The sequence below is a fragment of the Leuciscus leuciscus genome (assembly GCF_965113295.1).
Source record: "Leuciscus leuciscus genome assembly, chromosome: 24".
Classification (NCBI taxonomy): Eukaryota; Metazoa; Chordata; class Actinopteri; order Cypriniformes; family Leuciscidae; genus Leuciscus; species Leuciscus leuciscus.
In genome coordinates, this window is record NC_138723.1 from 16,224,852 (window position 1) to 16,237,306 (window position 12,455).

General features: G+C 38.0%; 1 protein-coding gene across 1 annotated transcript in view; it reads left to right on the forward strand.

Moving 5' to 3' along the window:
* The window catches only part of gbe1a (glucan (1,4-alpha-), branching enzyme 1a), a 172,422-nt gene that overhangs the window by 49,404 nt on the left and 110,563 nt on the right, over window positions 1-12,455 (forward strand). Inside the window, exon 7 of the mRNA XM_082157491.1 lies at window positions 2,713-2,922. Within this exon, the coding sequence (XP_082013617.1) occupies window positions 2,713-2,922 (210 nt within the window). The remainder of the gene's footprint in view (window positions 1-2,712; window positions 2,923-12,455) is intronic.

The window sequence follows — 12,455 nt, forward strand, 5'->3', positions numbered from 1 at the left end:
GTCTCTTATATCAGAGCAGATATCCTGTTGAGGCAGGGGCTGAGGCCCGGGGAATGGAGACTTCACCCCAAGGTGGTGGAGCTCCTTTGGGAGAACTTCGGTCAAAACTCAAGTCTACCTTTCGCATCGTTTTATACAACGCATTGCCCTATGTGGTTCTCCCTGACACATCCAGCTCTGCTTGAACTGGATGCAACGTATTAGGTGTGGTTGAGGCTACACCTGTACGCATTTCCCGATATCTTTGCTCCCGGGAGTTACTCTCATCCGGAGTTATGGATACTATGGGCTCGGCCTCTGAGGGGGCCCAGCTCGTAGATTCAGGTCTCTCGACTGAGGTCGTGGAGACCATACTCCAGTCTAGAGCTCCCTCCACGAGAAGACTGAATATCTGAATCTTGCTATCTGCCCTATGGTACAGTACTTGATTTCTGCAATGAATGTTTCTTTGCTGGGTTATCTCTGAGGAGAGATTCTTATTTCGTCTTCTCCGTGGTACATGAGGCTGAGGCCTGCACGTACTTGGATTTGCACCTGGTATGGTGATAGTCTTTCTTCACCCCTTGCCGGGTTGTATTCCTAGGTCCCTACTAAATTTGCGGGTCATTTGTGCTGCAGGCCTTTTGTCCTCCACCTCCAGATCAGGAAAAACTTAATCTGTTATGCCCTGTCTGGGCTTTGGATGCTTATGTCCACAGAGCTGCCCTGTGGCGTATATATAAGAGCAGTTATTTGTCTGCTTCGGGTTACCTAAGATAGGTTGCCCTGCATCTAAACAGATAATGAGCAAGTGAGTAGTTGAGGCTATCTCACTTGCTTATGAAGCGTCCGGACAGCCTTCACCTTTGGCTGTCCCGGCCCATTCTACCAGGAGTATGGCTGCCTCTAAGGCTTTATTATCAGGAGTTTCACTCTATGGCATCTGTAATGCGGCAGGCAGGTCCTCACCGCATACATTTGTTAGATTTTATGACTTGGACCTAGGCTCCACTCCAGGGTCTAGGGTGCTTGTTTCCTAGTATGCGCATGGTCTTCATACAGAACAGGCATTTGTCATATGGCGTCGTGGGTATAGCGTTCCCACCGCGTCTCGACGCAGCTCGAGTTCCCTTGAAAGGGAACGTCTCAGGTTACGTATGTAACCCTGGTTCCCTGAGAGGGAACGAGACGCTGCGTCGCCTTGCCATACTCCCTGCATGCCTGTGATCGACTTGCTTTGGCTTTTCAGAAGCTAACGCGATCTGTGTCAGCGGGGCTGCATTATAGTTTCCTGGTCGATGACGTCACCCGCCTATGACGTCTCGTCTTTCCATTGGACTGATTATACACGTGCTTCACGACGCAATCACGCAGGGCGTTCCCACCGCGTCTCGACGCAGCGTCTCGTTCCCTCTCAGGGAACCAGGGTTACATACGTAACCTGAGACGTTTCCCATATATTATAATATATATAATAAATCGTATTATATTTTGCAGTATATTCCCATATATTTTAGTAAGGGTACTACCATGGCTGATTGCCACTGAGCCGAATGGGAATGCTAATGATAGCTCTCGCCTGGTGTTACTGGCCTCTACCACCTTAATTCTTGGAAATGGAAATAGAATGATTCTAGTTTTGATTTGATTCCTCTTAACAGCAACGTATGGCATGTGGAGGGGTAATTGCTGGCATGCGAGCAAAAGCGAGAGAGCTGTATGTATTTCATTAATATAAAGTACCTCACACCTGCATACAGATCTACATTTTGAGGTAATCATTACTCATAGACCATCACCCACTTTCTCAAAACCTTAAATACAAAACCAAATCTTCAAACTACATTCAGAGAACATCTGAATCTTCTGGCAAAATCAAACAATTGCGTCAAAACCATTTTATCTGTGCTCAAAATCAAATAATGCTTTCAGATCATACACACAGCCAGACAAAATATAAGCACTACAGATCATTCATTAGATTATACATAAAAAAAGGGAGAACACAGCATCTAAAGCATGCAGTTACAGGCAACAAGTATATTGTAAACCCAGTAAACACATTTTGCAATTATATAAAAAAGTATAGTAATCTTAACTTACAGTATTAAGTTGAATAAATTGGAAACTGTATGCGCTGCAAGTATTAAATATTGTACGGTATTGAATGTCTGTATATTCAGCACTTACTGTAAAAATTCAGTAGCCCAATTACAAAAGCCCAGTCAAAGAAAACTCTAAATAAAAGGCATGTTAGAGTACACTCAACAAAGTTGTGCAACTACAAAATCAAGGTCATGGAGAGATTCATTCAGCATCACGTCCTCATGTTGGGTCCGGCCTGAGGACTTTGCATCTCCTCTCCAGTTATATTAATTCTAAGATATGCCATCCAAGTTGAATGTCATAGCATGTGGATAGTATAATTTTATAATTAGCTGCTAATTATGTATTCAGTTGACCTTTTTATTTCAAGCAACGTATAGTTGCATGGACAGTCCTGTGGAGTAAACTAGAGTAACTACTTTGGCAAACTAAGTGTTTTGCTCAAGGACATGATTTTGATAAATCTGGTTCGACCCTTATGAGCTTTTAACCTTTTACTTACCATTTAAGATATTTATCAACTTACAACTTACAACTTATTAGCTTACACCACCTCATAACATCAACCTATCAAACATCTAACCAATTCGCTCTACAAACCACGCATTCTCTTGTCTTTTCCCACAGCCGCTTTGGTATTCCTGATGATCTGAAGCATCTGGTTGATACCGCACACTCCATGGGCATCACGGTTCTGCTGGACGTGGTCCACAGTCACGCCTCCAGCAACACAGAAGATGGGCTGAACTACTTCGACGGGACCGACTCCTGCTTCTTTCACGGAGGCTCCAGAGGGAACCACTCACTCTGGGGCAGTCGACTCTTCAATTACTCCAGGTGAACCAATGCTAAGAAGTATGCATGCTTAATATATTATGCTCACATTCCTGACTCTTCTCCTGTTCAGTAAGTTCTCATTTGTGAATATCAAACAGCCCCTGAGTTTTCCAGAAGCATTCACATGTATTGGAACACAAATGGATCTTAATGGCATCTTAAGACGTATAAGAGGAACTCTGGTGTTTCCTTGTACCATCACAGCCGTTCATCTATGAATCCCGTTGATTATTAAGCAAGTGTGGCACGCCTCACATGCGGTACTACACGGTTTGCAGATAAGCTCTTTTTGGTAATTCTACAATCCGTGTCTCCTTACTCACAATAAGAACCTTAAGAAATCTGTCCCCGTCCCTCATCTTTCTTCTCCCCTCTCCTCATCTCAGAGATGACAAGCTCTCTTTACACCACCTCTCAGCGCTGATCCATTAGAGGTCTCAGTGCTGCCCTCCATTGCCATCTTCTGTAATGGGATTTCACATCATTGTTGTTTGTATCTGAAGAGTCATGCCTCACCCACCAAAATGATAGTCCTGTCTGGCGGTTACATCTGCGAATGAACATTGATTTTTGGTCATATCTTGGTTTTTGATTCTGGCCGTATGCCTTTTGTTCCCTCTGCTTCTCTGTTTGTCACCGCTGGCGGTATTTTTATGTTTTTACATTGCTTGATATGGGATGGAATATCAGTTCTACCAAAATGAAATAGGTACTGGTCATTGTTCAAGTTGAGCACATTGCTCTTTATCATGATTGAAAGAATGTTTAATGGTATTTTAGACACATAATCTTTTAGGATATTTTAAGGCAAAGTTACTTTGATACTGTAGCTTGTAAAGGTACAAACTATTCATAATTCAAATGAATACAATCAAGCTACTGTGTTTAAATTACAATTTATGTTGTACTCATATTTTAATAATATAAATTTTATATTATTACGACACTCCAATAGCATAAAGTTATTTATGATCCACATAATGTGCTTTATAAAGACTTGCAGGCAAAGGAAAAAGCATGGGATGAAGTTGCAGTGGCTCTTGGTGCCGAGGGCAAGTCATTTAAAAGTGTTTTTGACAACCTTTCCCTGGACCATGAGCGAACAACTCAACTCAATATAGAAAAGTAAATAGAATAGTTTAGAATAGAAAGGTAAGTATACAGATTAATATAGCACACATAGAGCATAGACATCTATGATGTGCATGATTTTGTTGAATTTTTTACTTTTTTTCCCCGAGAATTTTCTCATTAACAATACGTCTCTATTAGCAATGTTTATGATGGGTAATGTTTGTAAATTAGATGTGGATGTGGATCAGATATTGATTTATTTATATATATTAATATGTATTGATTGTTGATTGATTTATAGTTCTGCTAACGCGTGCAGTGTGAAACCGGCGTTAGAGGTACAACATTAAACAGCATTTTAACAGATCAATTAACTATAAATCTCACTATATAAGGAACAACTTAAATTATGTAAGGTATAATCCATGGCTAGCTCTGCATTAAACAACGTTTGCGAACATTAAACGAACATTAAACATCGTTTTCACTACACTTGGAGGCAAAGAACCGCCCCTTTTTCTATATTTTTAAAGCTGCAGTCCGTAGCTTTTCCTCTTTGTCGCCATCTCTGTTTGAAATCTGAAATTGCAGTTATTTGCGGAATTATCAACTTTACGTGGGTTGTACATCGGCATGAAACAGCGCGGATGAATCCAATGTTTTGAGGTGAGTGTGCGGCTGTCAATCACCGCACCGGTGTGGATACTGTCATTCAGAATCACAGTATACTTTTTGGAAGTATGACCAATATTACAATTTTCAACGGAAAATGATGTCTGAACAAGTAAGTAACATCCACTTTTGTTCTGATCAACTAAGGGAAAAAAAAGCATTGCAGGAAATCGCTTATAATATCATGCAAATCATAGAAGAGCAGTTATTTTGAACAAACAAATAACAATCATAGTGCTATGAAATAAATGGCGTATGAACGGAATCCCTGTTATGCATAAACGTGTTATAATATAACATAATATGAACATCTTACGTCAGGAAAATTTTCACTTTACCGATCTGATTCAGATCCAATACTTGACAACGGAGGAGGCGGGTTTGATTTTCTTGGAGTAGAGGTGAATTGCTCTCTCTTATAGCTAGCACAAAATAATTCATATTTACCATAATAGCAAAACGAGAAAGGCACAACAAAGGAAACTCCGTAACTGTGTAAATTAAGCGAACATGTGCGCAACTGTTACGTAATTGAACTATTGAACTGTCTTACCTGTCTAGCAAAAAAAAAGCTGTCTCTGCGTCCGTTTCGAACCCCTTTAAAACACTTGAGTTCACGCCATCTTTCAAAAGCCCTGCTGATGTTTATCCTTGTTTTCGCATGGGCCTGGTTGCAGTCTCTTTTTTTCTCTAGCCACTCCGAAGTCCGAAGTCTTTTGGGTTTTACAACTGGTGAATCTCCAGTTGTCACTGGTGATTGTCGTTTGAAACATTCTGGATCCGCTATAAGTTTAATTATTTCAAGTGCTGCGAGAAAAGGCTATAAATCTCCACCTCCAACATCCTCACACGCAATATAGCCTACTTGCCGGGACTCCTTCTTTATGTGGACAGATGTGACGTAATGACGCAATGACATGCTCGAATTTCCCGCGGAAATCCACCAGTACCACTGGAATTAAAATCATTATTAAAAGCTAACCGATTTGAATCGAGCTAAGGCAAGCACAGTAGCGGGGGGGGGGGGGGGGGGATCCATATAGTTAATCAGTCACACCTCGACTTTCTTCCAAATAACGCACATTTCATTCATAATATTATAAATATTCCCGTTCCTGTTCCATTTGGGTTGAGGAGATTCCCCCCTTCTATGTAAAGCGCTTTGAGGTCTCAGAAAAAGTGCTATATAAATGTAACGAATTATTATTATTATTATTAAATACAGGCCTCTATATTTCCTGCACATTTTTGTTTTTCTGAATTTTCTGAATGGCTAATAAAAATAGGTCATACAAAACGATTACTTGGTCACCACCACCAAGGTGAATTGGTTTAGTCTTGACTTCTGGTCGTGACTCGTCGTGAGTGACAGTTGGTATGGGGGGGATCAGGGGAAATCTGTTGATTGTCGATGTTGAGTGCCAAATAAGAGATGGACAAGAAAGGTCAAAGCCATCAGGTGCCCAATTTAGAAACGAGCGAAAGATAAAGGTATGCAACTATGTTTTCTCTGTATGATTACGGTAACGTTATCCATGTCATGAATGAAGGGGCAATATTAATTGGTGGGTATAGGCTAACTCTTATTGAACGCCCAGGGTGTAATTCAATGTAGAACCGCCACTGGGCAAGCAGATAGTTTTGAACACTGGCTGGTTATGTTTTTTTTTATTATTATTATTATTTTGGATAATTTTTAACACAAAAAAGTATGGACTGCAGCTTTAATTTTAGCTTTAGTTAACTTAACAACAACAACAATGACCTTAAGCTACTGACTTAAAATGTAGTCAAGTTCTACATTTTAATTGAAAAATATTTTAGTTAAATAATTAGTTTTGTGTTTTGTCTTTGACTGCTTTGTTATAATGGTTTCCCAAATGTTTTTATCTATGTAATCTTACTTCTTTTTTTTTTACTTCCAGTAACATCATTTTTCCTGTGTAATTTCTTGGTAGTACTCTCAGCCATCACATATTAAGCCTGGGATTTATTCTTGTGCTCAAGGAGAGAAAATATCATGAAACCTTGGAAACTGCACGCCACAAAGCATAAAGAAAACGCTTATAATAAAAGAACAAGAGCGTTAAAACTGCTCATCTCTCATTCTCACAGAACTGTTGAATTAATCTTGAAATAACATAGATGGTTTTCAAATCGTCTAATCGCATTATACTCTGAAATTAATAAGTGTATATATAACAACAATGTGCAGACTATTTATTCAGACAAACTAATCAATGGTTTCTTGGCATTTCTTGAAAGAAACTCAAAAACAACATCCTGTCTATTCTAATATTGCTTTTAATTAACAGTCATCACAGCTTTGAACAATTTTGAATTTGTTTGTTTATCCATCTTTGATTTCTGAGTTTAATTATTCTGTTGAAAAGGCATGGTGTTTTTGAATGTTTGAATTCAATTTGATGATATTTTTCTTATTTTCGTAGCTCACCTCGCAACTTGACCTGAGTGTGCATGTTTGTTTAGATATAATCAGGACCATTTAGTGATGGAATAAAAGGACAATAGATGGTACAGTTTCAAAGCTTGGTATTATGAATAATTTATTTATTTATTCTGTTTTATTTGTTAATCTGTTATTTTGTGGACTGTTGTTTGAAGGCTTTGATGTTGTTGTTTTTTCTTTCTTTCGATGTTTGTTCAGACCCAATTATTTTTGATACTGATGAGGGATTGGTAGAGTGGCAGTAATATATTGATTCTTCTTTAAAGTCTTTCATCTGTGGCCTGCTGCAATTGTTGGCGTCTCTGTGGTGTAAATGAGCCTGTCTCATCCACCCCTTACCTCTGTCAATTCTCTCTAACAATCTCCTCTCTCTTATTTCCTTTGCATCTCTTCATCATGCATAAATTCCGAGTGCTTGAAAATGAAGTGTCTAATGCTTCTGTAAAAGTTGTTTTGTTTTGAAGTGCTGAGCATTGTTCTCCCCGGGTGTTTGCGTCTTTTGAAGGTGATTGTAAATGATAACTGTGTCGACTCCATCTCCTTCGACTATCCTTGTGGATTTGACACGGCCCATCGGAAATAGCCCGAAGGATGACCCTCTCACCCTCATTTCCATGAAAATCCAATCAGAAGATGCATGCCTCACTTCTGTGGGTCCGTAAACGGCCGTGACGTCCCCTGATCTGATACACTCTGTGTCCGAAACCAAACGCAAAATGTTTTGTATGAAGGTTTCTATTAAGAAAGTTTCCATACAGGCATCCAAAGCATGCCATGTCTAAAGATCTAGAACAAATGGCAGTTTTAGACTTGATAAACAAGTATTTCACTTCATATTTCTCTGCAGAAATCCATAAAATATATTTTTTAAATCATAAAATATTAATAATAACAATCATCAGCATCAAGTATTTAGTAGAACTTTTGTCGTTGTGATTAGTTTTTGTATATTTTTATATATTTCAATTTAGCTTTAATTTCAGTTTTAGTAATTTTAGTACTTCATCTTAGTTTCCTAGGCAACATTTTTGTTTTAGTTGAAGTTAGTTTTTTATTTTAATTCTTTTATGTCAGCTTTATTTCAATTAAAGAAAGCAATTTTTTTATAGTTTAACAATAACAACACTTATTATAATTCATATTTTAATTTAATTTAATAATTAATAGTATTATTTTACATTATTTTAAAATATTTGTAATATTATTAGCAATATTATGATGTTGGAATTGTTATAATATATTATAATTCACACAAATTGTATGATTATTTAATTTAATAATATGAATAATTTCATAATCCAGTTCTTTCAACTGTACCATTAGATTAGATTAGATTTTCTGCTAATGACATCACATTTGGCGCAGAAGTGGATGTGAACCATTTACTGGAAAAAGTAATTCTTCTATTTAACTGGCTTCATGTGTGAAAGTGGATTTGGTTAAACTGAGAAGTAATTTTTTTTTTTTTTTTTTTGAACATGGGTTCTGCAGATTTTTTTTAATATCTGGCAATGTGATGCAAACTGAAATTTATACCAAATTCCTTACAAAATGTAAATGTTTACTAAACAATCAAGTACAATGTTTTCCCTTCTACTCTTGAAACAGCACCATTGTATCCCTATAAAAGACATGAAAAGACGTTAAAAACAAAGCCTGAAGGCTGAAAGAGTAAACCTTCTGCAACAGATGCTGTAATACACGCGTGTTTATTTCATCTCAGACGACAGCTTTGTTAGCACTGGCTGGCCGTCAGCGTGTATTAGCAGCTGTCCTGCAGTAGACTTCACTCTGTAATTAACACTGTGTCTGGAGTTGTTTGCAGTCTAATTACATGTTTGATGAGTTCTGTTTTTATCCATTGACGCTCTTCGTGATGGCCGTAAAGATGGTATCTGTGTCTTTTGCAGTCAGTCAAAACAGCCTCGAGTCAGATTGGCGGAACAGTGACTGAAGGAATTGTTTTTATCAAAGTGAATTAGTCGTACCCTTTGAGTTTTGCTCGAAAATGTTTCTCATCCCATGGAAATTAAAAAGGGATAAACCTTTTCAATCCTTTCATGCGTAGGCAGCAGGCATCATTAGGTAGGTGCAAGCGATGCCTTTCTGAATTTGAAACAAAAGTACAGAGAACTAAAAAAATCAAACATCTTAAGACAAAGCTAACGGAGCCAAGCGAAACACGATGTATGGCAGCGCAGCTAAAATCTAAGTGCCATAGACAGCTCGCACATAGCCATTTTGTGTTGCTTGTGTGTGTGTGTGTGTGTGTGTGTGTGTGTGTGTGTGTGTGTGTGTGTGTGTGTGTGTGTGTGTGTGTGTGCGCGCAAATGCTCAAATGGAAATAGAGCTCATTAGGTTTGATATACAAAAGGATTGGTTGTTGCATTTCTTTTTTTTTTTCTTTTTTTTAAGATCAGAAAGAATGCCGCAGGGCACACTGGCGAAAAGTCTTGTATTGATGAAATTTTAATTGCCTTAATCTAATGGAGCACCCATGCACATCTTGGAATAGGCACTTGAACAACTAACTTTTTAAGGAAATTAAAAAGGTAGTTTCCTTTTAAAATAAGGTATAGATGATCTCATAAATAAATAAATGCAGTCAACACTAAATGCTAAAAATTACACTTTAAAAGTGTATTAGAGCTCATTGTTTCAAACTAAACACTGACTTGTGAGGGCATCAAATTTCAATTTCAAACCGAATTAAGGTTATTCCTAAAACACTCAGTATGTCAGGATTATGGTTTAGTTGTTTCTTTGTTCTTGTTTTCTCTCTCTCTCTTTGTCTCATTGGTTACTCATTATGTGCTCTTTTGTTGATATAGTTACTCATTATTGCCAGCTGTCTCTCATTAAGTTTATTTTGTTTGCCCATGTATTTAAGCCCAGTGTTTCAATTACTCCTTGTCGGTTCTCTTTGACTCCAAGTGTGGTTTTCATTAATGTCTGCATAGACATTGCCACAGTTCTTCTGGATTTAGTCTGTCTCAGTTTTTTCTGTTTCTTCATGTAATCTCAGATGGACTTGATGGTGAGATCAGATCTCCTTGTGGAGCATACCGACTGTTGTCAGACTCCTTGTGCTTACAAAAATCTCACTGGATTATTACAATTAATTACAAAAGGAATGTTTGGAAATGTAAACTGATATTTCCTACTGACAGCAAAATATATAAATTACTGGCTTAACCATTTTTAATGAAAATACTAACGTGCCTAAGACTTAATGTACATTTTATTGTTGTACCACAGTATTGTATATTTGCTCTTGTGATCTCCTGCGTGTTTTGTTTAGATGAATAAAGATTTATATTCTCAGAATTCTCCCTGCTTCATCGTCGTGCACACTAGAAGCCACACGTTACAATATATACAGTATAAATAAATATATTTGTAAGGTTGTTTTATCACTTCACTGTTGAATACTTAATTCTAATGGCCTGACGGATGTTCTAAGGTGTTTTTTGTTTTCCAACCGTGGCCATTGTACCACCTCGAGGTGTGCATTCATTTTCAATAATTCAGTGGTCCGTGGCCAATTATTCCTAACATATTTTCCCACAAATTCTTTTACATATTTTTCCTCCTGTCTTATTACAGGCCTAAAACACAAATGTAAATTCACAACTGTAGCATAGGGGACAACAACAAGCTAGTTTTAGAAATGCCTACTTTGTGACTTGAAATTAAACTATGTCCATGCATTTTTAACTACTCTGTATACAACAATCAGGGTTGTTTTATTTGTTTATTTGTGACCCTGGATCACAAAACCAGTCACAAGTCGCACAGGTATATTTTTGGCAATAGCCAACCAATACATTGTATGGGACAAAATTATCGATTTTTCATTTATGCCAAAAAATCATTAGGATATTAAGTAAATATCATGTTCCATGAAGATATTTTGTAAATTTACCGTAAATATATAAAACATTTATTTTTGTGAGTGAATGCAGCACAATCGCGAACATAAATGGAACATACATTTTTTTTGCACCCTCAGATTCCAGATTTTCAAATAGTAGTATCTCGGCAAAATATTGTCATATCATAACAAACCACACATCAATGGAATGTATACATTTTAGAAATGTGTATACAAATGTGGTCCAGGGTCACATTTATTTATTATTATTCAATCTATTCTATATGACTATATAAACCAGGGGTGGCCAATCCTGTTCCTGGAGATCTTTCAGAGTTCAGCTCCACCCCTGGTCACAACTAAAGCAGCTAATTAAGATCTTCAGGGTCACTTGATATTTTCAGACAGGGTTGGATCAGGGTTGGATCTTAACTCTGCCGGTAGGTAGATCTCCAGGAACAGAATTGGGCACCCCTGATATAAACTATTCAACTGGCTCCCAATGAAAAAGTGGCCATGGACCCCTGGTTTAAGATGTAATGAAGTGCACAATCTGGACTAAAAGCCCAGGTATACTTCATTTTCTGTGTTCTGCTCCGTCTCACATAGATTTCAAAGTATAGTCAACCACGGATGAGCGTGGATGGATGAGTTTGACACATGTGCAGTAAATTAGTTTTCTATACTCTCTACAAGACGTAAGAGGGCAGCACTAAGTAGTGTCATTTACAGGTAATTTGTTTGGAAGGATAGATTTCATGCAAAGTTTAGAAGAAGCAAAACAAAAACGATGGAGAATGATATGCTTATTTGTTTACAGTTCTTGGAACAGCATCTTCCCGCATTCTTCTTCAACGACTGCACAATACATCACAACTGCGTATTGCCACCTATTGGACTCTTCTGTCTCAACATTCACCTTGTGCATGTGGTGTTGTACGCGCACCTTCTGCATGGACACAAAAATTGGGTCGTCAGACTGTTGCGGAACGCAGACGGCCGAAGTATACTTTGGGCTTAGCCCCAACATTCCATAAGTTTGATGAACTTTCTTAATATGACAGCCCAAAAGATGGACTTTCAATGATGATGTCTTGAAGTGCTTTTGTAAATCCAAAGAAGGACAATGAGAGGTCAGCATGGTCGTGAAAGGAAAATAAGCAGCGTAAGTAAATCAAAACATATACACTCACCGGCCCCATTAAAAGTTTAGCTACAAAGTCAGAAACAGCTGACTGAGCTTAGCAGGCTTACTCAACTCAAAGAAACAGAACAGACTTATAGTGGTCCGCATGGGCCCCTGGGGGCCGGGGCTCTGCAGGAGTGTTAGCTAACAAAAGCACATTAGTTCAAACAGTGTACTTGGCAGTGGATTTATGATACACTTACAATCTGGGATGGGTCAAAAACATATTGTATAGGACTGAGACAGTTTAAGCTACG